Genomic DNA, 27,667 nt, shown 5'->3' with positions numbered 1-27,667 from the left:
CCGCCGCCCCAGGTGACGAGGGGCCGAGGCGATAGGAGCTGGCAGCGCCTCTCCCCGCCACCTTCTCCCTCGTGCCGGAGGCAGGAGCGCACCCGGGGCACGACGGGCTGAGCGCAGCCATAAGTTCCCCCCCGGTAGGGGCCCCAGCAGCCGGCGGTCCCGGCGGGCGAGCCGCCAGGCCGGGGCGGAGCCGGGCCGGCACCTCTGCCCCACGCTCGCCGCGCTCCGGCCCCCGCCCGGCCCCGCCACCTCCCCGGCGCGACGGGGCGCGGCGCGGGCAGCCCGCGGCGGCAGGGCCGGGGGAGCCGCCGCCCGGCTCCGCGCCCTTTCCCAGCCCCCGCCGGCGAAGCCAGCTCGGCGGCAGCGGCCCAGCGTGAGCACCTCCCTTCCTTCCCCCCGGGCGCTGGGTGTTGCTGTTGTTTTGCTGCCGCCGCCGCCGCAGGTCGGACAGGGTGGACGCTGAGGGAGGGAGGGAGGCAGGGAGGGGTGCGCCGTGCCGCGAGGCCACTGCCAGGTGCACGCCTCTGCCTGACACACAGGCGGGGAGGAGCAGCTGGATGGGCAGGTTTGCCAGCGGGGCGGCCCCGCTCCCCTGCCCTGCACGGGCTGCTGGAGATAATTAGTGTCTGTGCGAGGCTGTCTGCCCCCGGGAGGCTGGGCGGGCGCGCAGTCTCTGCGTGCCGGGCTGTTTGTGAGCGGTGACTCGCCCCGACCCCTCGGCGGAGCCTCCACCCCGCGGGCGGGGACCCGCCCGGCCGCGCTCCCCAACGTGGCCCTCCCACCGCCACTCACCCCGCCGGCCCGGGGAGCCTGGCAGGGCGAGCGGCGCCGGGGTCATGTGACAGCGCGGCCCGGTGCCAGGAGCCCGGGGGGAAGGCGAGAGGGCGGAGGGCGGGAGCAGGGCGGCGGACGGGCAGCTCCTCCCCGCACACGGACCCGGAGCCACCGCCGAGGCGCCTCAGCCGAGGGGACGCGGGACACGCCGGCATCGCCCTTCGGAGCGCCCCCAGCCCCACCACCCACCGCGGCCGCCGGCGCTGCGGGAGCCGACGGAGACCCGGCGCGCCCCGCACTGCTGGCCGAACGTAAGTGTGAGGGTGAGGGTGGGGGTGGGGGGGATGCGGGGGCCGGCCTGTGCTGTGCCGGCTGCGGGATGGAGGTGCCGGAGGAGGAAAGTTTCCAGGCGCTGCGAGCGATGTGGAGCCCGAGGCGCCAAGGTGTGGGATGCTGCGGGAGCCAGCAGCGGGGGTAGCGGGAACTGGGTCTCGGTCGGGTCGTAGCTGCGGGAAGGGGAGGCAGGACTCGCCTCGGGGTTCGCGGGGCTCCCAGCAGCGCGGCCGGAGGGAGCCGGGTGTGGGGGCCGGCGCGGCCGCCGGGCAGGCACCACACCTGTGTGGCCGGCGGGGCCGCCCGGGGGCCGCCTCTCCACGGCCTTGCCCCGCTGGTGGAGGCTGGGGGCCTCCCGCCCGCCTGCCCCCGGCGGGACGGCCTGCGGGACGGCCGCCCCTGGGGGCCGCCCTCCCGCCCGCCCGCCCGCGGGGCGCAGCCACCGGCATCGCGCCGGAGCGGGACGGGCGCGTCCGCAGAGACTGAAGTGCCATCGGATCGCGGGCGGGATATACCGCCGAACAGACCGAGGTGGAAAGTATAGCGGGCTCGCTCGGTTCCGCGGGCGGCGGAGCAGATGCCGGGGCGGGAGCGGCTCCGGCCGTGTCCCACCCGCAGCGGGGAGCGGATCGGCAGCGCCGTGTCCCCACTTTAACTCCCGGTGAAGTCAAGGATGAAATCAGCGTCCAAAAATCTGCCCTTCACAAAAAGTCTGTCACCTCACCTTAGCACCGCTTGGCCGCCGTGCGGGCGGAGGTGAAACGTGGGACAGCATGGCAGGGAAGTGCGGAATTAGAAATAACGACCTTCCCTTTGCTGAATGCCGCTTGGAGTTTTATTTTTTCTTTTTTTCTTTCTTTTTTTTTTTGTTGATTTTTTTGGGGGTGGGCATTTTGGGGCTTTTTTTTTTTGGTTTGGGTTTTGTTTTTTGGTGGTTTTTTTTTCGTTTTTTTTTTTGGGGGGGGGGGGAGATTGTTTGTTTGCTAGTTTTTAACCGAAGTGGGAATCGGAGTTATTTGCATTGGCCCGTTGTCAGGTGAGTGCCTGGCACTGCTAGGGGAGCCCTGGAAAAAGAAGGCTCAGCAACATGAGCCCGCACTGGGAGATCACAGCACCTAACTGGAGGTTGGAAGAAAGACCTATTTCAGAATAGCTCAAGTCGTCATTCAAGATTTGTATAAAAATATTGTTTTGTGTACTTATGATTAGGTTACTGTACCTGCATTGTTTGCTGTGTTTTATTTGCTTCCTTGTCTTTGAAAATTCAGGAAGTGTCACTATTTGTGGAACTGAACTCTGAAGGTTTTGTTGTTGGGAAAAGCTGAATTTGGCTGTGCTGATAGGAGAGCTCTGAAGACTTGACTATTTAAGCTAATATCAATAAATGTTCATTACCTATATTGAAAACAAGATTATATGGCTGCTCACCAGTGACTTTTCCATAGAGTATTTATAAGGTACACTGACTTGGTAATCACAAACTGGTTCTTGTGTGGGTAGAATTACATCTGGATTTGATAATCCTGCCTGACCCAGAAGATACTTATTTCAAACCAAATTTCTTGTATTTTTAAGAATATATAGTCCAATATCAAAATACAAATACCCTTTTTCAAATTTTTCACAAGCAGTCTCACAAGCAAATATGTTTCACAATATCTTTTTTTTCACCTGCACACCTTGTTACTCCTTTGTCACAGACCACAAGGGAGACTGGGGGTAGGAGCAAGGGGGTCGGGCAGCAAAGGATACTAAATGGTCTCTCCCTTCCCTGAGAATCCAAGTAGAATGTAAAGGTGAGATTAGTTGAAGGCTCAGAGATAACAGAGATGGGGATTATACAACCACCAGTTTATTTATATTTCCAGTTTTTCAGTGTGTAGAAAGTAAGGGACTGATAGTATTGGTGTAAAAAATAAACCCACACAGTGCTCTGTAGATGCTGTGCTAGCCAGTTGTCATCCCATTATTGAGCACCAGGCTTGAAACCCCACAGCATTCATTGGTGATACTATGGTACTTGTCCACACATTCTCACATTGGATTGGATGTCCCACCCATGGTATATAAATAACCATTGCACAGTGTGTAAGAGAAAAGAGTATTTGAAACCATGGCTTTGAAGGAAAACAAATGCTGAAATTACTTTACTGTATGACATCTAGACAAGATATGCTATTCCTCTGCCTCATGTTTTCAGTTTATTTCATTTATTAAGCTGTGTATTTGAGTCCTTCTAAAATAGAAGTATATCTACAAAAAGTCAGGTTCTGAAATGAAGTCTGAGTGCATATGAGACAGGGATGTGGAAAGCTAAACATATGCTGGCTTAGAAAAATATTCTTGAGTGCACTGAGTGAAGTTGGCCCTCAGCTATTGAGCAGTACTGAGCAAGAGTCCAGGAACAGTCCCAACCTTTACAAATCCCTCCTGCAATGGCCTCATCCCCTGCTCTGTGTGTGAAGAAGGTGCTTACTGTCAGGCTGAGTGCTGCCTCTGAGGTCATGAAACTGTAGCTCTGTTTAGCTACTGGCATTCTGTAAATACAGTAATAAACCAACAGGTCTAAGGGAAGGTTTCAGCAAATCCTCATGACCTGTGGTGTCTAAAAATCTCCTGTTCCCTCATGGTAAGGGAGCTCGTTTGTAAATAGGGCAGGTCTTCTACATAAGGACAGTGTTTTTATTCACACCCAATGAACAAACACCTCCACCCACTGTTGTTGTTTTAAAAGACTCCAGCTGCTCATGAATATAGGGTCAGGGAGGGCCGCCTAAATGTTTCTCTGTGCTTTCTCCCCAGCGCAGCCAGCAGAGCTGTTTCCTGTTCTTTGTTTCAAGGCTGGGGTTTGCGTCACACATTCCAAGTGGCATATGTGGTGCTCTTTCCTGTTTCAGGCTGTTTTCTGGCAGTTCGGTAGCTTCGTCCAGGCCCCTTGTTGCTGCCCCTCAACTCCCAATCCCCACCCGATGAGTTATCATGTCTCTACACACTCAGGATTGCTTAAGTTGCCTCTGTTATGTCATAACGAGGTTTCCAAGTTAACCTTTAACGCACACCCTCGACTCCAGTATGGTTGTGGGGGTGAACTGGACAGCTTCACGCTGTTTGAGAAAACTTGAACTCCAGGCTCCAGAAAGTTGTGAGCCAGTTTTCTGCTCTCACTTGCTCATCAGCTGATCTGGAATAGCTCCATTAAAGTCACAGAGTTGCACTGGTCTATAAAGAGTGTAAGTGAAAGAAAATCCCCATCTGTAGGCTTGTACTTATAAGAAATCTTTGGCTTCTGCCATTTCCCAACCTGAATGACCCACCATAAGCACTTTGAATTTCCAGATCTCAAAAGGCATAGGTATTATCTCCTTATATAGAGTAGAAGATTTGTTGTCTTCCAGATGTAATACAGAAAATGAGGCACTGCTTGCTAACTTTTCTTTGGTGTTAGTAGGTACTGCTGTCACACATTTTCCATTTTTGAAAGCATAAAAATAATTTTTTACTCCTGTTTTTATATTTAGCTTTCCCCCTCACCTTGTTTCAGGCAGACACAGCGAGATATCGAGAGAAAATTGAGAAAAACATAAATCTTTCTGTTGGCTTGGGTATGACAGAAGAAGAGCTGAAGGACCCAAGCCAAAGCTCATTGAAATCAAGAGGACTCACATTAATTTCAATGTGCTTTGAATCAGGCCCTGGATGAAAATGCAAGATGGAGTGTTTATTCTTCTCTTTCCTTATGGGCTGGAATATGCATGGCTTCAGTATACACACACAAATACTTCCACACTTTCATTTTTCTAATTTTTTTCAATCATTTTTAAGGTAATCTTTTAGTTCTTGCTCTTCTGGATGCTACAAGTTAGCTGTTTGTGATCATCTCAGGTATCTTTTAGGAAATATCTAAAATACACACTTCAAACTTCTTTCAGGGCTTAATTGTATGTGAAAAATAATTTTTATTGAATTATGTGCACATACTTATATCAAACTGTTTTTTGTCTGTTCAGAAATCCAGATAACAAGAAGTATTTGGCCACACAGTTTTGGTAAGTTGCTTATTGGTTATTTTAATTTCTTGTTCTCAGTTGTTTTTACTTTGTTGCTTTTCTATTAATTTTAGAACACTGTGGATGAGTTTATCCATTAGATCATGATTAAATATCTTAATTTCTAGTACTGGTAATTTGCACAAGATTTCAAACTTCTCATCTTTTTTTTTTTCCAATGTCAGAGGAAAAGAGTTGCATTTAACTGTGTTTAATATTGGAAACTGGTGTATAATAAATGCATAAAGTTTTGTGGTTCACACCTTTTTGTACCCAGAAGTTCTACAAAATACGGAATGAGGTTAAAATTATAATAGTTTTGTAAACCAACTTTTAAATATTAATTAGCACTGCTAACAGGAGGTCTTTTAGAGTTCCTTTATGCTGTCAGCATTCAAGCTTTGTTTTCATTCCAAGGCTAGTTGCTTCCAATCCAGAATATGAAGTTTGGCAGAGCTGGTTTTAGGAGAGATTTAACTCTTCCCTGTTAAGCATTCACTTGATGTCAGAGCTTCCTTTGAGGGTTTTGTAGCTGTAGGTGATAGTTCCCAGGAGAAGGAAGTGTAAGTGTAGATCTGCCAAATGGAAAGATAGAGCTCCAACAGGTTTTTAATAGTAAACTAACTCAGAATGGAAAAAAACCCCGCAACCAAACGTGTGGTCTGCCTGTCATGCAGTCAGTGTTTGTTACCAACAAACTAACTTGATCCATGAAGGCATGACAGACTTTCCACTTTTAAAGAGTCTTAAGCTGCTTTGATTACTGTCACATTTGTACCCAGTACTCTATCCAGCTCTTTCCCCTGTTTTTATTTCATTTCCGTGGGTACATAGAAGTTCATCAACTTTTGCCCTGTATTCAGATCCTTGTTCAAATTAATCATTTAGGCTATTATGCATAAATGTATACTTCCTTCTCTAGTATTAGATTTCTTTCTTTTCCATACTATAAAAAATGTAGAATCTCTTTTTCATTTGTTTCCTGAAATAGCAGAATCCTTTTATATGAAAGAACAGTATTTTCTGTTGTTCTTTCCTCATAAAAAAAGGCTTAATATTTCTCCTTTTAAATGATCTTTAAAATTAACCTCTTAAGAAAAGCACAACAAAAAAACCCGAAGTTCGGTTTGGAAGGGACAGATTATCATACCATTCCACATACTTCACTTGTTTTCAAAAGTCTGATCTTTTATCCTTACTAGACTGTTTCTCCTTCTAAGAAGTAGCTTGAGACAGGAAACCAGACAGCAGTCTGCCCTGATAAGGGAGAATATTGTCTAATGGAGGTGCCTCAAGAGCTTTTCTTTCTCCTTCTCTTAGGTTCAGTAAATACAGAACTGGGGGTTGAACAGGGTTTTACATAGGCTTAATTTTTCCTTGGTGAAGAAGACATTTTCTTAACAAGCACTTCAAGAACGTTTTTGCCCCAGATTTTTACATACAAGAATGTAATTTCCAGGCATGTGGCTTCAAAGAGCCTGCAACAGAGTATTATTGTAAGCTTAATGGAAATACCAATTAGTCTGCTTACATAGGTGATAAATAATTATGTCAAAACAGTTCTAGGTCAAACAAAGTGAAGTTATGATGCACAAATAGTGCAAAAATCCAGGTTTTTCATCCCGCTTGCAGTCCTGAAAGAAGGAAGGTAAAAGATTTTCAAGTCTTTGCTAAAAAGCAAAATTAGTTTGAAATACTAAATAACAGAATCCTATAGAAATGCTCTTTTTCTTCATGCCTATCAATAAAACTTCAAGGAGAAAATTTTTCCCTTGGTATCATTTTCTTTTACATAATATCCTAACTTTTTCAACAATTATTACTGTTTACCAGTGGAAATCCAGTGAATAAAAAAACACAGAAGGCAGCTGATCAGGGAAACATTTTCTTGGTGTACTAGTTCTTAATGTTCTCCCTCTCCTCTGTTCTTCATGGGCTGGCTGCTCTGGTCGCTTCCCCCAGCACCGTGTCTGGACCTTTGTTCCTTCCCCTGCTCTTGCTTGCTTTGACTGAGTCTGACTGCTGTGCTGAGCTGGAGAGTTTCTTCGCCTGCTGCTATTTTGGGGTCGAGTGTAGTTAAGCACTTGCTTACTTCCCATTACAGTTAATGGAACTTTAGAAACACTTTTTTGCTGACTCAGATCTTGATGAGAAACTGGTACAGTAAGTGCAAACACGTTACTAGCCCTGGAAAACACTTTTTGTACCTTCCCTATGGAATGTTGGTCTCAGAAACTGGTTTCTCTTTGTCAAACTCTTTTTTCAAGGCTTCACTGAAGATGACTTCTCACCTGGGTGCAGAAACCTCCCTACCCTTTTGGATTTCATCAATGGAGAGTCTTCTGATAGTACTGCTTCTCCTTAGTACCAGGGAAGGTTTGACTGGAGGTTTACACAAGTCACAGTTTCAAAGCAACAGCCTGAGTCCCAAAGGGCTTGGGCTGAAGAGCTTTGGCCACATGACTAAAAGTTGGCTGCTAAACACCAACATGCTGCAAGAGCTGCAGTGTCTTTGCACAGGGCACTCATGCAGTGCTAATTTAGCAGATATCATTATATTATTCTGTAATTATACCCACAATAACAGTCATAGCTTGAAGCTTCTAGACAAAGCCTCAGTGTACATATGGCAGCATTTTTTTGCTTCCCCCAGGCACAAAGACTGAGGAAGCAAGCCCTGTATGTGCTTTCAGGCAGAGTGAAGAGAGGCAGAATTTATGGTCACCACCCCCCCTCTCTGCCAGAGGAGTCAGGTCACTGACTGCTCTTCCAGGTATTTAATGAGAGCAGAGGCTTTATGTTAGGAGGAAGCTTTGTTGTTGGATGTGCACAGTCAAAACTGGCCCTCTGCCCCACCCTTTCCTTTCATAACAGGTCAGCAGAGTTGGTGGACCTTGAAGGTAGATGTGCAGAGCTGCTGGGAGTAGCTGCACTGAGGTTGCTCTTTTCCAGCTGCTTAGCAGTGCAGATGTGTAGTCTGGGTGCATTCTTTAACCACTTTGCACATTTCATCCAGGATAAATAATCTGTACAAGCCCTTATTGTCAGAACACATGTTAAGTACCTTTAAGCTTTCATTTAATTATGTGTCTGAAAATAAACCATACACCTGGCAGGAAGTTACTATCAAGAAGTCTTCAATCCTGACAAAGTGATGAGCTCTAACAATAATGAACTTCCCTTCTGGAACGGATACCTTGCTGTATATTGGATTGCAAGGGCAGAGTTTGTGTTGTTTCTGGCTTGCTGTCTTCACTGGACTTCAGATAGGAAGATACTGAAGGACTTTGCCTGGACTTTACCTTGCACCTGTCCTTATTTGCATGCAAACCCCAATTGCTTCATTCCTCCTTCTGAAGTACAGGGTGTGAGCAAAATCTTATCAAAAGCCGTGTCCTGTTTGGACAAGTTGGACTGACTTGGCAGAGCTCCACAGGGTGGAGTGAATGGGAGGAGGCAAGAAAGTAAAACTGGGTGGCTTGTTAGCAGAAAAAAAAGAGGGAGGGCAAAAAAGAGAGGGTGGAATGTTTGCCTACTGGATTGCAGTTAATTATTTAGTTTCAGATTGCATGTATTTTAAATTCTTTTACCCCACATGAGAAAACCCTTTAATGCAAAATAGTTTCCCTAATAAAGTGAAAGACAAAGGCCCTTATTTTTTAATAGACTCAATATGAATATATTATTTTTGCCTCACTGTTTTTTCCACAGCACCTCAGGAATGAGAGGTGGTATTTTAATTTTCCAGAATTTAACTGTATATGCTAAACAATTTTCAGCCTTTCAAACAAGTTTATTCTGAAATCACTGTGTAAAGTAGAAGCCCACTGTTTTTTCATTCCTCTGTAATAGAAACAGATAAGACTGTTTACCTTCCCTATTGCCCCCTTCTCAAATGCTTAGGAGAGAGAGATTGGGAGGTTTGGAATTAGTAGGCATGATTTTACAGATATATTAGGAAAAACTACCGACTTCTTAGTAGAAGTGGTATGCATTACTTGTGTGTGACTGTGCATGCATGTGGTCCAAACTATCAATTTGGAGCATTATTTTTAAATATAAGGAGCTTTGTTTTGTGAGTTTCTTTACAGCCCTAGGAAGATGTCCTTTTGAGCTAAGTTTTAAATGCCAGATCCAAAGCTGCTTTGTATTGACTCTGTAGCGGTCCTGTTGTCTGTTACTTCCAAGTAAGATCTGAATGGACAGGACCAAGCGTTAAATAATAATTTTTCTTTCTTGAAAGTTGGTTTCCAGTCACTATCAAATGGGGAAAAGAAACCTATCACCTAAGAGTAACATGTGATAAAGAAATACTTGATTTCTATACTATGATGCAGCAATAAAAGTAAGGTTTTCCTCTGCTGTTCTTAGATGACTGCACTTGAGAAAAATTGAGAATTATTTTTCACTTTTATTCAGAGCAGTACACTTTCTGTTGTCTGTGTCAGTATAATTGCTACACAGTCATTTAGAGCTATCTCAGGAAACACTCAAATGTGTAGCATGACGTGTGAAATGTGTGTCAAGTGTCTTTTCACACACTTTCTTGGAGCAGAAATTGAAAAGGAGTAACTCTTAAACGGAAGAAAATCCAGTTTTAAAATGACAAAACTGTCAGAAAGGGTGAGCATCACTGCATTTACTTAGAACAATCTTTTTCTTTCTTTCTTTCTTTCTTTCTTTCTTTCTTTCTTTCTTTCTTTCTTTCTTTCTTTCTTTCTTTCTTTCTTTCTTTCTTTCTTTCTTTCTCTCTTTCTCTCTTTCTCTCTTTCTCTCTTTCTTTCTCTCTTTCTTTCTCTCTTTCTTTCTCTCTTTCTCTCTTTCTCTTTCTCTTTCTCTCTCTCTCTCTTTCTTTCTCTCTTTCTCTCTCTCTTTCTCTCCCTCTTTCTTTCTCTCTTTCTTTCTCTCTTTCTTTCTCTCCTTCCTTCCTTCCTTCCTTCCTTCCTTCCTTCCTTCCTTCCTTCCTTCCTTCCTTCCTTCCTTCCTTCCTTCCTTCCTTCCTTCCTTCCTTCCTTCCTTCCTTCCTTCCTTCCTTCCTTCCTTCCTTCCTTCCTTCCTTCCTTCCTTCCTTCCTTCCTTCCTTCCTTCCTTCCTTCCTTCCTTCCTTCCTTCCTTCCTTCCTTCCTTCCTTCCTTCCTTCCTTCCTTCCTTCCTTCCTTCCTTCCTTCCTTCCTTCCTTCCCTCCCTCCCTCCCTCCCTCCCTCCCTCCCTCCTTCCCTCCTTCCCTCCTTCCCTCCCTCCCTCCCTCCCTCCCTCCCTCCTTCCCTCCTTCCCTCCTTCCCTCCTTCCCTCCTTCCCTCCTTCCCTCCTTCCCTCCTTCCTTCCTTCCTTCCTTCCTTCCTTCCTTCCTTCCTTCCTTCCTTCCTTCCTTCCTTCCTTCCTTCCTTCCTTCCTTCCTTCCTTCCTTCCTTCCTTCCTTCCTTCCTTCCTTCCTTCCTTCCTTCCTTCCTTCCTTCCTTCCTTCCATCCTTCCTTCCTTCCATCCTTCCATCCTTCCTTCCATCCTTCCTTCCATCCTTCCTTCTTTCCATCCTTCTTTCTTTCCATCTTTCTTTCCAGTTTAAGCTTGAAATTACATTTAGCTTCACTTTGGTTTTGCAATTTGCTTTTGTCAGGCCTTAGACTTTTCTAAGAAGAATTACAAAGATTCGTTAATTTACTTTTGATTCCATTTTGTTTCCAGTATTAACAATGCACATTGTTGTAATATATTTCCAGAAATCTTTAATAAGATGTTATTCATATGCCTGAAAAATTAGTGGTAGACTTGTAACAACTCATGCCATCTTTCTCTGGAAGCTCTTAACAAATTTTGATCTATAAACAAACGTTAATTGCAAGATTGTTCATTAGTGTTGGGTTAGAATTAGAATTGTTTCAATTTGAACAGGTTTGTTTTAAAGTGTTCATTTACATTTCTGGGAGAATTTTCCAGCCACAGCTACAAATCTGTCGGTGAGCCTTCAGCCTGTTCTATGCGGGAAATTGCCTGAGTGGTGGAGTCTGGCTTTTTTCTTGCTTCTTTCCAGTGCCACCTACTGGCTAAAATTGAATTTGTGTCATTTATTATTGTCGTTGCATCTTAATAGAGGTCATACCAGTTCCAGGCAGGACTGTGAACTGTACAATGTATGGTCAGAACTTGCTTCTTTAACATCAGTCATATAATGTATAACCTCAAGTCATTTATAAATAGCTTGCCAACATTTGAATGCTATTGTGAACAACTTCTTTTGCTTTCCTTAGTTTCTACTGAGTACCCTTCTGGCTTTGCCTCAACGAGGTGTCTCGTCCAAGATGACCATGGCAAATGTGTAGTATGATAGTTATGACATGCGTTGTGCTGAGTACTTTATTTCAGGCACTTTTGAGATTGGATAAGAAAAAACAACTGAAGCTGCACAGAATGCAAGCAATTTTTTTTTTAAAGTGCTTTTCTTTTGCACAGTTAGCACAAATAGTTGTTGAATTGTTAGTAAATCTATTATGTCATGGAAATAAGTGACGCACTTTTTATGTTAAGTCATTGCACCATGTTGAGGGTAGTCAAGTTAGCCCTGGATTGTAATCTTTTTTTTTTCATTGATATCAGTGTCACTTTATATGAACATAAACATTTCTCTTAGGACTCTTAGGAAAAAATATGTTCTCCAAATCAGTTCATTTCTATAAAGAAGATTGTTCTGAAGTCAAAATGCTGATGAGAAATGCTTAGTCTAAAATGTGATGTTTTTAAACTTTCACAGCTAATGAGAGTGACAGTTCCGTGGTCTTGGTATGCTTACATGCACAACAAAATTCAAATTAATTTTCATTAAAGTGAGCAGGTGTCCCTTTGTTTTAATACCAATTTGGAAAGAATAAACTTCAATAAAATATTTAAAGTAAGTTCAGGCAAATATTTAAGAATCTATGTTAGAGATGGATAAATACTCACTTCAATCCGACAAATAGTAAGTTCTCTACAGTTCATAAAGTTGATTAGGGTATTTGCTGTGGCTTTCTAATAGTTTGCCTTTTTCTTGCAGGCCAGAACATCAGAGGCATCAGAACAGGTGAATAAAAAAGATGCTAATGTTTGACCCAGTCCCTATCAAGCAAGAAGCTATGGAGCCTATTTCAGTGGTAAGACTTTTAAAATATATTGACCTTTGTGATGGTTGTAGTTTTTCCACTTTTAAATTCATGCTGAGATTTCATTAAGCTTTGAACTACTAGCCTGTGAAGCTATGTTTTGCTCTAAGGGCAATCAGAGTCACATTCTAGGGAAATTTTCTTTTATTTATTAATTTATTGCCTTAAATGTCCTGACCTCTCAGGTTTGCTCTGAGACTGGGAGCACTCCCGAGCCACTGCTTTGCAAATGATCTCTGTAGTTGATGCAGCTGATGGAGATGTGTTGAAATTAAGTTGCCATGCTTCAGAGTAAAGTGGCAAGTTCATGTTGTTTCATGTTACACCTTTGAACTAAATGAACAGCTTCTCACTGTCCCTTTTTCTCACTTGGTTGTGACAACAGTGCCTGGAGAAGATAACTGTGCTCTAAACTTAATCCTGAAAAAACCCCAACAATGGCTTTTTCCTGGGTAAACTGGTTGCACTACTTTACCGTGTGAACAGATGAGAACTAGGGCAGTGGAGAAGGAAGGGGGGGAAAAGGGGAAGAGGAAACAGTTCTCTAAAATTTGGTTCATTTGCAGTGAACTTATTGAATAGGGTCAGCTCAGAGAAGTCTGGTAGGCAAGAGCAGCAGGGGCACGTAGGTGGGAGTAGTACAATGAGAATTGTGAAGATAGAGGCTGCTGCTGAAAGGGAATGTTTTGTCTTCTCTCCCTCTTTGCCAGCTTTGTCTCCTTTGTATGTCTGAAAAATTGTGTGGCCATAGAATGATTTGGAACCTTTGGATCAGCTCACTGAATGGTTAAAATTGCTAACCCCTAAAAATACTGGTTTTTTTCTCAGATCTGGAAGCTGATCTGACTCGTTCTGTGCAGCTTCTCAATATTAGAGCAAGGGGAGGGGAGAGGATGAGGGAGTGAGACCTCCCCTTTCAGCAGTAGCCCGCAGTAACATCAGATTAAGTGTAACATGAAACCAGACCCCCAGAAAGGCTCATCAATTAAAAGGGTGAAGTCAGGTTATGTAATTTAGAGTGCATTAAATTTATGGTCTGAATCTTTTAGTGGAAAGTTTGTTTCCTGATTTATTTAAAATACAGAATAACTTGCATAAATTTAAATGCATCTGTAAGCAGTCTGATTTCTCCAGTGCTGTTGATAACCTTTTGTGGGAGTTTATATGCATTTTAAAACTACAATTTTACTTTTGTGGCTTTAGTTACTTGAGAGCAATGATAGAAAAATAACTGTCGCTGAACATGCAAGTATGATGAATTCCAATAATTGGGTTAGGAAAGAACCTTAGCATTGGCCAGCCTGACTGTCACTTTAATCTCAATTATTGTGTAACCTTATTAGTGATGATTATCTAAGGATATCTAATGGTGTCCACTGAAAGCAGAAAATAGCCTGGTTTTATAAAAACCCCGCACCATTACTGTCTTTTAGGCTGTGATTTGTGCATATCTGCCTTCATCCACCAAAGTAAGTTCTGTGGTGGCTTGCAGTGATGCATGAGACACACAAATGCCCCAAACAGCTGTGTGCTTCTGCAGGATGGACAGGGTCAGTCCCTCAGTGGGCTTACCAGGAGAGGAGCAAGCAGTCTTTACCAAAGCAGCAGATGAAGGAAAAACTGCAGGGGGAAGAACAAGGGACTATTTCCGAGCCCAATACATTTTGAGACTGTAGTTCCAAATGTTGCTTCTCATCCTTCTCGTAGTGGTCTGGTGTCTCTGAAGTGCTCTTACAACTGAGTGTGATCACTCTGATTGGTCATTAGAGATTACTCAGAGAATTTTACCAAATCTGTGTGTTTTTCTTTTCATTATTGCATAAAGAGAAAAAAAAGGCAGGATACAAAAAGCAGAAAGTCTAGAAGAAAGAATGGTTTCTGAGTGAGGTTTCCCTCATTGGATACTACTCTGGTTTCTCTTGGGCTGAAGACCATATATTTCAGCTTATTTACACACACAGGCTGCTTAGCCCCGAGCTCTCGAGGTCCCCAGCTCCTCTTGGTCTTGTGGTGTCCTTGAAGCCCTGGTGCCACATCGTCCCATCAAAAGCTGCTCTGGAGACACCTCTAAAGGGAGGAATTGTGATGTGGAGAGAACACAGGAAAGGATAGCACCCAATGAGTGAGTTTTCTTGACCACCTTTTCAGGAGGTGGAGTGAAAAAGAAACTGTTAATATGATGTTGTGGAGGTGCTAAGAATAGCACTACAGGCAGACAACACAGAAATCTAAAATCAGGATTATTGGTGTTGCATCTGTCATTTTAGTAGTATCATTAGAGGCAAAATTAAAGTAAGCTCCTTAGGAATTATTCACTCTTTTATCTGAACATACTCTGTATGTGTAAAGTTTGTCTTTAAAACATACCATTAGTTGGAGTGGGAGCAGGAAACTAATAATGATTTTGACACCACTGTATTTCAGGGTGTATGGATGAAAGGACTGACTACACTTCTAAGGTGACTGAAGCTCACACCCAGTGTTTCATTCCTCTACCAACAGCTCATGCCATTTATTGAAATGAATTATTGAGCATATCTTAAGATAGTTCTTAATGAACCATTGACAAAGTCATCTGAGTCCTACTTAAATATTTGCTACGATGACTTTTTAAACATCTGATTGTGTGTTACCATCTTTCATTTGAATGGAAATTGAATTGAAAGAGTTTTTCTCTGTGCAGCAGAGGTAGTGAGAAGACCCCTGGTCAGGCACAAGAAGTATGACTGCTGTGGGAAGGGGGGAATCTGCCTGGACACTGCTCACCGTCTTTGGAGACCAGTTGGCCCGGTTTCCAGCAGCGTTTTTACCCTTTTGCAAGCTCGTGTGCTCCCAAGTCAATCACAATCACCATAGCATCCCCATCATGGAATGCATTAACTGTGTGAGCATCCAGACAATTACTCCTGCAATCCCCACCTGGTATTCTTATCTTAGGATAAGGTTACACCTAGAGATGCTTGTTCTTTAATAGATTTGTTGACCAAAAGCATTCCCTGAGATTTAAATTGCACAGGCTTTTTTCTTTTAACATTCTTCCAATGAAAGAAATTTTCATAGGTAGGGACATTGTGATCATCCCTGACAAACCTGCAGCACTGTAAATGCAGTGATGTGTAGTGATGAAATGTTCAGTGTGCTGAAGCTGGGTGAGCTTTGTACTATAAACCAGTAACAGCAATTTTAACAGAAATACTTAGTATTTCTTACATGATTTTTCCCAGAGCATGGCCCAATTTTAAAGTTAAATTCATAGGGTTGTATAGTTTATAAAAGACTCATTGAATTGCTTCAAAATGTGTTCACCCGTACAACAGGAAAGATGTTTCACTGTGGCAGTATTACAGAATTTGGCAAATTATTTCAGAATAGATCTTGATAATGTCCCCTTGTGGAAGCAACAGTCTTTCTGGGTGGTGATAGTGTTGCATATGAAATATTTGGGCAGTCTTTACACTTGACAGATTGACAAGAGGAGAAGCAAGGTGATTCTCCTTTAGAATGTATTTAGTTGTATGAGCCACATGGATATGAGTGAAAAATGTTAGAAGTTCCTTTGATTTACTTTCCAGTTTCTTTGTAGCTTCAATACTCTGGATTTTATATGGACAAGCAGTGAGGAAAGGTAACTTAATTGCTTTATAAGGCCCAAAGAGGGAAAGTGATGATACCAAACATAAAAGGAGCCAGATGGGGACCATAAGGGGATATATGTTGAGATACAATCTTGTATGCATTATCATGATCTACTGTCACTACATGCTGTTCTGCCTACGTATGTTTAGGAAAGGAGAATTTACAGGAAAACGAGAATTGGTTGGGTTTTTTCAATCAAAGTCAGATCAAACCTCTGCATATGCTGTTAATTCCCACAAAAGAAATCCAAGGAAAATGCATCACCTTAAATATTTTAGGCAAACAGAGCAGTAGTATCTGATTTTCCATTGTTCGATGAGAGTACTTTGCATAAGTTCCAGGACAGGTAAGAAATGCCTGCTTTTGCAGACTGTGAAATACACTTTTGCTTCCTGCACTTGGTGGCATTTAGAAAACTAAACAAAGGTCATTGGACTTTTTGGTTTGTGTGTTTGTTGTGGTTAATGCTCCATATTTATGGAGAGAGACTGTAAAAAGTCCTCCTTACTCGCCCATTCCATACCCCCAAGGGCTACTGTCTGCTTCCCTGGCAAAGAAAAGAAAGGCCACAACAACTTTGAAAGCAGTGATTCATATCAGCCTAATGGGGCAATCACTGTGTCCCAGGGAGATAGAAACTGAAACTTTGCTATGCTAAAAGATGCAGGAAGCTTAAGTTGAGAGCCAGGGTAGATCTGAGTGTGACATACTCCAAACAGGATTTCCACTAGGCTTCATTGGTAGGGAAGCAAAGCTGGTTTTTTCCACCAGTGTCTGATTGGCAGCAGGTACTCTCTTTTTCATTGTTCTAGCGTCCTTCTCAACTTTTTCACCCTTTTTCCCCCCCAAACACGTAATTTGTCCCACCACGTTTTTCTGACAACTTTATCTGCAGTTCAGCTAGAATAGCAGTTAAAATCACAGAAGGAAGAAAAGTTTAGGAAAATGATTCAACTTGCACAAACTGCTAGAAAAAGGTGATACTAAATCTGTGCCAGCTTAATTACAGTGAAAATCTTCTGTGCAAGGGTTATGCAAGACATGGGGTAAAATACTAAGCCCCTAAAATAATCACTTCTTTAAAACATTATTGTTTTCTTTCTAATTCTTTGAAATTATTTCCTGTTTTTCTTAGTATATTTTACTTAACTTTTCTATTTTATGATTCTCTGCCCAACATTTTAATATTTTGATTTTTTTTTAACACCCAGACCCACCTGTGGTGTTACATAAAGAGTGGGAATAGGGTAATTGTTTATGTAGGAAGGTTACAGCTAGAGATGCTTTGTTCTTTAGTGGACCTGTTGTCCAAAAGCATTCCCTAAGTTTTAAATTGCACTGGATTTTCCTTTCCAGCATTCTTGCAATGGAAGAAATGTTTGTAGACAGTGGCATTGTGGTCATCCCTGGCTAACCTGCAGCACTGTAAATGCACTGATGCTTAGTGGGGGAATGTTTAGTTTGTTGAAGCTGAGTGAACTTTGTACTGGAAACCAGCAATAGCAATTTTAACAGAACTACTTAATGTTTTTTTCCTATTTAATTTTTTTTAGCTATGCCCATAACTGGTTCAGATTTAATAGGTAGTAAATGCTGTTAAATATTAAATTCTGTTAATATTTAGTGGTCTTCATCACTTAGAAAGTCAATAATTTTGTTGCTTGGCTCAGCAGTGCTGGCAAGTCTACAGACAGCACTGCTTGCAATAATGGCATTTTAATAAAATTCCGAGGAACCAATTACCATCAAAGATGAATGTTTTTATAGGTTGAATTTGTAAGAATAGTCATAAAAAGAATAACGTTTCAGAGGTTTTAATGTAATTTTTAGTGTTTGAAGATTATTCACCATTGTGTATGCTCCTTTATTTGAATATTTTATGGATAGGTGACTCAGCTTTGTTGTTTTATCACAGTGCTTTGAATGCAGCAGGAAAAGTTTGTATTTTCTAAACTCAACTGTTTCAAACAGTAACTGAAAAGAAGAAAAATACTTTTGTGTCATTTTACAAAAGTACTTTCAGTTAACATTGACATTTAAAGTGAACTGTTCCTACCTCACAGGGAAGGCCAGAGGTAAGAAATCAGGAAGATGTATTACTAGAGCTTTTTAGCCCTAGAAAAAATAATTGAAATGTTATGGAGAGAATTTATAAAAATACAGTAGTTATATATTTCTGATTGTCTTGGTTTGAGATAAGCAGCTGCCAACCCCCCCAAGCACAGAGAGAAAAGCCTCCCTCCTAACACCAGGGAAAGGGAGGAAAAGAGAGGGGAAAGAAAAAAACACTTCAAACTGCATTTATACTAAATCTACATATATTTTCACAGAAAGAAAGAGACAATTAGAAGAGAGTACAAATATACACTCACACAAGTCTACAACAACAAGTTCCCCACGTCAACTTCTTAACGAACACACAAATTCTACTGTCCTAACTACACATTACTTAAGAAGAAGCTTATTCCCCAGGGAGACAAACCCAAGCAGAAAGGAGAGACCCAGAACAACACATTTTACTTTCCTGAGGTACCCTATGAGCCAGTGGTGGGCCTGGTCCTCTCCATCCCCCCTGGGACAGCATCATGAGTCCTCCCAAGAGGAGGGCTGAGAAGCGACTGCCTTAACCACTCCCACACTGGTTCCTACTTCCCTGGAGATGATGTCATAATGTGGTATGGAATACAAAGTTACTGGCTAGAAGAGGTCAGCTGTTAGCTCAGCCCAGCTCAAGTCAGCTGACAGCTTCGGCCTAATCCAAACTTCAGAGCCCAAATCTAGGCCAACCTAGGTGAACCCATAACACTGATCTGTACCACTTTCTACTGTTGTGAACATTTTTTAAATCCCGTTCATCAAAATATTTTTGGTGCCGAAGAATAATGATGTTTTAAATATTGGTGTTAAACTGCTTAGCCTTAATGTGAAAGTTTACTTACCTATTTCAAAAAAATTGACAAGACTAAAAATCTGTTGTGTGCATTGCATTTTCTGTGTCTCTCTGATGTTAGAACATCACATCAGCTTCCATTGCAAATTAGCTGTTAGTAAGCCTCAGTTTTCAACAGTTTTAAATGCAAAATTGGTCTGGATAGTTTTTTAATAATACTGTACTCTGCAATAAATATTAATACTTGTTTATAAAAATAATACAAAAATACATGGAATTATTATTAAAATGTGGAGATCATCACATAGGTCAAGACTAGCTTTGGAGTTTATATTGTGAGGAGAACTGCTCGCTACCATAACAGGAGTATTCTTCCAACACACCAAATGTTTATCATTGTACTTATTTTCCAAATTCAGACTGGCTAGTTAGCTGCTTTCTATATCAAAAATGGTTTAGAATTTACCTTTTACACTCTTCAGTTTCTCACCAATTACTTGTATAGTTAAGCTGTGTATTTTCTATTGACTGTGGGGTTCAGATACATAATTCTTTCTTTAGTGATTGATTATTTATCAATTACCGTAGTATTTGATTGGAAACCATTACTTGGAATTCTAAGTCAAATTTTACTCCCCTTTTTTTAGAATTCATTATCCTCAGTATATAGCTATGTGCTGGGCATAGCAGCATGTATTTCCCAGGTCAGTTAAGAAATGTGTGGTTTAGTATAGTTTAGTATACGACAAGCAGTTTTTAAGGCAGGAAAATAGTTGAATAAGCCTTGAGTATTTGTTTGCCTAATCTCTTTTACGTGGCTTCTGAAATAGTTAGTGAATCAGTACTTGAATAACTTCCTTTGTGTGGAATCTTAGACTTTATTTAACTCACTTTTATATAGAAGGTACAATAAAGTGCTTTCTTGAAACTTCTTTATTTTCTTCCAGTTTTATTAACGGTCTTTTTCAGCACTAACTGTGTGTGATTTATTATTTGATTTTCTTTATTTCTTTTCCACTCCTGACAGTCATACCCATCCAATTATATGGACCAAATGAAGACAAACAAATACAGCGTCATTTATTCTACACCAAGTATGTTACACAATAAATTCTACTCCAACCCTGAAGGACTATCAAATGGAATGCAGATGGAGCCAGTAGACCTCACAGTAAATAAACGGAGCTCACCACCTTCAACTGGAAGTTCTCCTTCCCCGCTAAAATTTCAGACTGTGCATAGGAGGACTTCACCTGGATTGACTCTGTCCTCACCCAGCTCACCTCTCAGTAAATTCACGCCATCACCCCCAGGAGTACAGCCCATTTCTATGCCAATAACAATCCCACCTGTAATGGCTGCTGCTCTTTCGCGCCACGGACTGAGAAGCCCTGGAATACTCCCGGTTATACAGCCTGTTGTGGTCCAGCCGGTTCCTTTCATGTACGCTCCCCATCTCCAGCAGCCCATCATGGTGTCCACACTTCTTGCAGATGAGATGGAAACTCCCAGTAGCATGCAAGGTTGGTGTTGGCAGGGTTCTTCTTCTTAGGCCCTCTCATCCTGTGAAAACAACACTGTATCCAAGCACTTGTTTTCTGTATTTCTTTGCATTTTAGGAAATGGAATGTAATTCCTGTTCTTCCAAAAATGCAGGCATAGAATTTGTTGTGCAAATATTTTACTAAACTTACCAAGGTCATAGAATCACAGAATCACTTAGGTTGAAAAGACCTCTGAGAGTGTATGAGCAGTCATCGAGGTGGCACTCAGCACTCTTTCCTTAAACACCTTCAGGGACTTTACTACCTCCCTGGGCAGCCCATTCCAATGTCTAATCACCCTCTCTGTGAAGAAGTTCCTCCTTATGTCCAACTTAACCCCCTCCTGGTGCAGCTTGAGGCCCTTTCCTCTTATCCTTATGCTAATTGCTTGGGAGAAGAGACCGACCACCACCTGGTGACAACTTCCTTTCAGGTAGTTGTAGAGAGTGATAAGATCACCTCTGAGTCTCCTCCGGGCTAAACAACCCCAGCTCCCTCAGCTGCTCCTCATAGAACTTGTGCTCCAGACTTCACCAGCTTTGCTGCCCTTTTTTACCTACATAAAGCTGTTTATCTACTGAGATTTGAAGTGATAAAAATGTTGGACTGATTAAAATGAATAAAATGTTTTGAATCATAGTTCATCAGGAGATAGAGTAAAAATGGAAGATTTTGTATTTAGAATAAATTGTCACTAAATATAGAACTGATGGATTTCTTTTGTTTCAACTGTATATTTTTATGTATATATTTTTATGTGTTGCCTTCCCTCTCCTACCCTCCCCCATACAGTGCCTGTTATTGAGTCTTATGAGAAGCCCACACTGAAGAAAGCAATCAAAGTAGAGCCAGGAAGTGAACCATCGAAGACTGACTTCTATCCTGAACAAATATCACCTCCATTGATGACCTCATTGTCTCCCCAGCAAGTAATGTTGCAGGAGTAAGTAGCCAACAGTAGTCCCAAGACCAGCAGAAGAGTGGAAAGCAGTTAGCAGTTTTGAGGAGTGGGAAGGATTGTTGCTGTACTTTAGAACACATGATAAAGTACAGAAAACTGTTCTTCCTCCCCACTGCCACTGTGAAATATGATTTCGACTTTTTTTCCCCCTTCTTTTGCAATACAGGAGTTGCTACATATTTATACATGACAACCACATAGATCTGCCATTTATGTAATGCATTTCTGAAAAAATGACAGTCCCAATCCTACAATTTACTGAAAGTAGTCTCAAAAAGCCAGTGGTGACCTGTTTATGTAAAACCAGTAGCAAACTCAAAAGATAACTAAAATACATTACATACTGATCTATGTTTGTTACTTCAAATACCTTTCTTTAAAGTGAGTGTCGTGACTTTCTCTTCTCAGAGGACTGCTTTGTCGTTTCAAAAAATTTGGCTACTTGGTGGAAAGAACCTCTTCAAACATACAAGTTCTGTATATATCCAGTGAAATTCCATGTTTACCTGAGGCCATTGTTTTGTGGGTGATTTTTTTTGGCAGCTCAAGTAGTACCTGATGCTTTCTCTCCTCACATCCACTTGTTTCCATCCCAGTACTAGCTTGATGTGCTGGTGTAGCCTTTACTGAGGCCGCTGCATGAACTGGATCACAGATGTAATTGGGTTTAAAACAGTGCTGTTTGCAGAAGGCAGGGCAAGGGCTAGAAAGAAGAAATTAGGTCTGGAACATAAACCTTTTAATTGGAAACATTAAAGATTTCTCAGGAAGTACCTGAGGAGCCATGGTCACCCTTTCAATTTCCCATTTTCCTAGGGAAAATTTTGTCAACTTACTACTAAACCATGGCATGGCCCGGAGCCTGGCTCATCCTTCAGCAGGCAGTGCTCTGGGCAGGCATGCAGGCTGCCAGCGGGGCCCTGGCAGGAGCTGAAGTTGGGAACTGAGCAGGGCTCATAGCACATAACCTCAGAATCCATTTCTGCCCTTTCTTCCTGCTCATTGTCACCCTTGAGGCAGTTGTATTTGACCTCACCTCATAGAGTAGGGAAAAAGGGCTCCAAGCCAGACTTTCCAAAGCCCAGTGTGTGATTCAGAAAGAAAGAAAGCATAAGATGAGTGGTCTCCTGCATTGCCTTCAGAAGGCTGCCTCTTCCTCCTGCTGGTGGCCATTGCATTAGAAGGCATGCTGCAGTTCCAAGGGTAACTACATTCCACACAGCCTTCTTGAGGGCTCCTCTCCTTGGCTCCAAACAAGCTTCAAACAGCTTAGATGCAGCTTCTGGAGCTCTTTGCAATTAACTAGTTAACAGCTAGCTTTTATAAACTTTATGCTGTTTATTTTAAAATAACCTTATATATTTTATTATAATAAAGATACAATAGTAAACATCCATGTTTACTAGTTGGTTACTTCATCCCGTAATGGACCTGCCACACAAAAGAGTCAGGTCTTTTTGTATTTGGAGCTAACTACTGCAAAGTCGGGACTACCAAATGGTTCAGTTTACTTTCTGTCTTTGTTAAGCCTCTTTAACAATAGCACACCAGTAAATGCTGTTCCTGGCTAGTACTGCACCCTTCCTCCAGGGCTGAGACTTCTGCAGACTTGTCACCTGCATTAGTGATTGGCATTATATATTTCCCAATGAGTCCTGTTTCCCCAGGAAACCAACCTGCTGAGCAAAGAATATAAAATTTGGTATAATGTGTAGATAGCTTTTTTTACAAAAACCCATTTCTATAATCCGTGTTTCCAAAGCATCTCTTCTGCTTCCCCATACAGAGCATCATGATTAGGCAGATCCTGTCCTTGTAACAGCTTAAATTTCTATGTAGCTGTCCTGTAAAACTGTAGTTCTTGCTTTTTCCTAAACCCAACCTTTTCAAGTTCCCATTCTGCTGTATGCAAAACAAGAAGCTTATAACTTGTAATTTTTATCTTTTTCTCATTAGAAAATATGTAGACAAATCATACAAGTTGCAAGACGATAGACCTAAACATTTATAAAAAAACCCAAGCTGTTTCACAGCTTTGTCAGTCTCTGCATTATGAGCTGTAGTTACACAATGATGTTTCTATCATTTTTCATAGGTTCCAACTGCCTGAAGTGCACTATTCAAACACATAAGCTACATTAAAGGGGCATAGGAAACCTTCAGTCTCACTTTTAAGTGACTTACTTTGTTTCATTTTGGCATACAAATTTTAACATGGTTTTTGAAAAATACTCTTACCTGTTGAAAAGTAACGCCTAAGTGGGAGACTTATCACGAATTTGTATCTGGTTGTATAAGAGGCAGTGAAAGAATTAGGGTTGTGCTTTTATTATTGGCACTTACTTAATATTTACCTCTGAATTTTGACACCGCCTTAACCATTTTTTAAACTGCCACACCCCATCTGATAATTGATAATACTCTGTTGTCTTGCCAGCCTCATCTCCTCTAAAGGGAAAAGGAGACAAATTCTCAGTGCTTTTTCTAGACTCTTAGAATTAAAATCATCACAGTCTATGGCCAATATCCTTTTTCTCTATTTTCCCAGATATTACCATGTCCAGCACTAACCTGCACACATAATGATTTAAACCCAGCAAGAGCTAAAAGACCAGTATGTAACAGTGTTAAAACTGAGCATTGCTGAGAGAACAGTTTCTTTGGAAACTAGAAGCCTGCCTTTCTTCCTTAAGGCTGTGTACATCTGTGTCTAACATCACCATCTGGGGTTTCCTGCCATTATAATATTTTTTACTAGATTTAATGTATACTTGAAGAGTACATCACTCAACAGTCACAGAACCTCTGAAGAAAGGGAGTTTGGCTCCCAATTTCAAGCTTCTAACTCCAATAAAAGAATTAATAACAGAATTAAACTTTTCCCATATTGCTAATCCCCATCCTGCTGCTGTGGAGAGTCATAGAAAACTTTTTTTCTCTTAAAACATGCATAAGATTTGCTGTCTTTAGCATATGCCCTTTATTTTGCTCAGAGAAGTAGGTATTTGATGTTTCTGAAAATTAGGTCCTAAAGGAACTTGGTCTAAGTAACTAATAGAACCTAGTGTTACAAAACATAATAAAAAAAATGGGAAATAGGGTAACTGGGAAAAGGCAGGAGTTCTAGAAATCTTGTTTCTATTGCATGGAGGAGCTGGTTTTGCAACAAAGAATGCTGATACCTGCACATTAGATTCTAAGTCTCAGTTAAAAGCTGAAATATATTAAAAGCTTTGATACAGGTCTGCTAATGGGTTGAAAAAGGCAACTTTGTGAGGTTGCAAGATTTGTAATGCCACCCTTTTTGACAAACATACTGCCTTTTCTGACACTGATGTGGAAGAAAGAATTAAGGTTGTCCCCAGTTCTGCAGTAGGGGGTGTCATTCAACAGTCAACTACACCTTTTAAGAAGCTCATATGTTTTCACATGGGTGAACATCTGTGGTTTTGTTTGTTTCTCAAGTCCATATGTAGTTAGTACAGGTCTCACCTGTGCTACACCTGTGGGCTTCTAAAGTGAAAAATTATGTTTGTGAAGGTGGAGGGACAACTTCAGACATCCTGTGGGTGTGCCACGCAGGCTAAGCTCTACTTTTAGGAATTGACATCAGTGGTACAGGGAGGCCGCACCCTCCTGCCAGCACCAAACAGGAAATTCTTAATTACATTTTAAAGGAGTGGCTGGAACAATAAAGATTGACTTCTGCTTTGAAACTCTAAAGATATAATTTCTTTAATAACATAGAAACTGTTTCCAATTACAAGAAAATTAGTTACATTTGAAGGAAAACAAAAAACTGTAAACAAATACAAGAAAAGTTCATTATGAGCTCAGAGTTTGAGAAATCCAGGGTTGACTGAAAAAAAAAGCTAGGAAGTAGTAAAAATGTCTGCATCATGCCACTAAGTGAATAAACTTAAAAAATATTAGTGCTAGAGTACACAAAATTTGTTAAGCCCTGTAGAATTTTTCAACATGCATGTCATGTTGTTCTTTCTGCTAAGAGGCAGAGTAGTAGTGAATAAAAGGCTCTGTTACAAATCATAATAGCTGAGGTTTGTTGTCCTAAATGCTCTTCATTTTTAACACTCAATTTGACTTTACAGGAATCACCCTTCAGTTATAGTTCAGCCAGGAAAGAGACCTTTACCTGTGGAATCTCCAGACACCCAAAGAAAACGCAGAATACATCGATGTGATTATGAAGGCTGCAACAAAGTCTACACCAAAAGCTCCCATCTGAAGGCTCACCGAAGAACTCACACAGGTTTGGGCATTGCTGTGCTTCCCTTTCATCAAAGTCTATGGTAAAATAGTAGGCTAAGCTTGTTGTTTCTGCTAATGGCCAGGTGACCACAGGTGTAAATAACAAAATGACAGAAGTTAAATCTGGCATTGTTGTGGATATAATTATAGGCTGAGCAAAAGACAGAGGACATAGCAGGAAAAACCCACAACAAGAGACTGTAAGCCAAAGCAGATTCATGATATGTACTGGTGTGCTTTACATTCACTGGCTCTTCACTCATTTCATGTCCAGGTGCTTGCAGATTACTCAATCTGCACAACCTGTAAACACCAAAACAGTTCAAATTGCACTGCCTCACCTATGACATCAATGTTAAATTTGACTGAGACTTCCATGGGAGTAACCCATTTGCAGAAATCTGGGCAGTGTACCAGATGCAAACACATCTGCTCTGTGGACTTGTTAACCAGTGGTCCGATGGTGCTCTTTTCTGAACGAGTGTTCTAGTAAGTTTATTCCACATCTCTGTTCTCCACAGAAATGTTCATCTTGACATGCTGTATACACATCTGAGGTTTTAGGACAGTACAGTAGTGTTAAAGGAGAATGACATATGATTGAGAGAGATTTTAAATTGAGATTCTTGAGACAGTGGTACCAGTTATTAATTCTACATTAAACTTCAGAAATCCCAAGAAGATTTCTGCCTGTTGTGCTGAATGGTAGCACAATCCTTTCCCTCAGCTAATCTAGAATACAAGATCCCTCTTTCAAAAACATAGGCTTTAAAGTTTCACATTTCTGGGCTTGATGAGACAAAACAAGTGCTAATATGGCAGAGACAGGAACAGAGAGACAGTAAAATAATAAATTGTGGCAGGAAATAATTTTTTGGTCTGTCAAGTTTGACTACACAGTCTCTAGTGCAGAGTACTCAGCAGTTCTGTTTGCAGGCCTTTTCAGGAAGCATTAAAGTACTTGCTGAAATTTGACAAAGCAAAGAATAAATCCATCAGATATTTAACTGGTATGTTCCTGTCTTAAATCTCCACTTCTGTGTTTCCTTTTCCAGGTGAAAAACCATACAAATGCACTTGGGAGGGATGCACGTGGAAGTTTGCTCGTTCCGATGAACTAACACGGCATTTCCGCAAGCACACGGGAATCAAACCTTTTCAATGCCCAGACTGTGACCGTAGCTTTTCACGTTCGGACCATCTTGCTCTTCACAGAAAACGCCACATGCTAGTGTGAATGTCTTCTATCCCTGACTTGCCACACCTTTTTTTGTTTTTTACATATGCATTTTAATTTGGATTCAGCTGGTCTGGATCTCTGAGTTTATACCATTAAAAGCTTACGTATGGTCAGTAACAGATGGTATCTAACCTTTCTATGTCCTTGCCACGGGTCAGACCTAAAGAATGTGAACACTTACCTTTTTTCTCCTGAGGATGCTAAGCAAACCCTTTCTACATTAAGTATGTTTAATGTATTCCATTTGTGAATAAGGGAATTTTTAAACTAACAGCTTTTGTTAGTTTCTTCATATAATCAATGCAGCATATACTGATGAAGTAGTAAGTGTTACTGAATATTCAGAATGCTAGTCCTTCCCAGAGACTTTTTACTTATGTGCCCAGTAAGGGATACATTATCATTTTATGCTTATCAATGCAATGAATGGATTCTCCCAGCTGTGTTGATTTCTGCAATGTGGATAATACAAGTTATAGAAAGACACCTGATTTAGAAACCCCCTCTGCCCAAACAGTGAGTAATGCTGAGGAAATAAATCTAAACAGTGTAATTACTTTACAGAAAGGCTGAGTCATAATATCATTTACCCCAGTCAAGACAAAAAACTGGCAGGAACTGGTCCATACATAATACTGTGCATGTCCATTATAGTGTAGTGTATATCCTTGTTTTTATTTCATCATGCACCCGTGGATTTGTTAAATGAAGACCTCATGTGACACTGTATGTCTGATTTCTCTGCAAGTGTATGGGTGGAACACACATGGTAAAGAGAACAGCACGAAGCTGACTCAGGGGCGGTTTAGGCTGGATATCAGGAAAATACTCTTCAACCAG

The 27,667-nt window shown here is 41.6% G+C and overlaps 1 protein-coding gene across 2 annotated transcripts; it reads left to right on the top strand.

The window, feature by feature from the left end:
* Positions 1-238: 238 nt before the first annotated feature.
* Positions 239-27,556, top strand: KLF3 (KLF transcription factor 3). 2 transcript variants are annotated; one of them, XM_071556645.1, is made up of 7 exons: positions 239-1,085; positions 5,115-5,153; positions 12,182-12,278; positions 19,841-20,336; positions 21,150-21,300; positions 25,428-25,588; positions 26,643-27,556. In XM_071556645.1, exons 3-7 carry the CDS (start codon positions 12,222-12,224, stop codon positions 26,822-26,824), a joined length of 1,047 nt encoding a protein of 348 aa, XP_071412746.1. In that variant the 5' UTR covers positions 239-1,085; positions 5,115-5,153; positions 12,182-12,221; the 3' UTR covers positions 26,825-27,556. The 2 variants fall into 2 exon arrangements, with proteins under 2 accessions (XP_071412746.1, XP_071412747.1); XM_071556646.1 differs by lacking the exon at positions 239-1,085 and adding an exon at positions 1,199-1,217.
* The last annotated feature ends 111 nt before the right edge of the window (positions 27,557-27,667 follow it).

Source organism: Pithys albifrons, chromosome 5 (genome assembly GCF_047495875.1).
Source record: "Pithys albifrons albifrons isolate INPA30051 chromosome 5, PitAlb_v1, whole genome shotgun sequence".
Classification (NCBI taxonomy): domain Eukaryota; kingdom Metazoa; phylum Chordata; class Aves; order Passeriformes; family Thamnophilidae; genus Pithys; species Pithys albifrons.
Note: the sequence above shows the minus strand (reverse complement) of the source record. Positions and strands in the feature narration are given on the sequence as shown.

Bases quoted from the DNA above. Each gene is read 5' to 3' on its own strand.
- KLF3 (XM_071556645.1), top strand. From the start codon at position 12,222: ATGCTAATGTTTGACCCAGTCCCTATCAAGCAAGAAGCTATGGAGCCT. The intron at 21,301-25,427 runs GTAAGTAGCCAA...TTGACTTTACAG, and splicing joins CAGCAAGTAATGTTGCAGGA to GAATCACCCTTCAGTTATAG. The intron at 25,589-26,642 runs GTTTGGGCATTG...TTCCTTTTCCAG, and splicing joins TCACCGAAGAACTCACACAG to GTGAAAAACCATACAAATGC.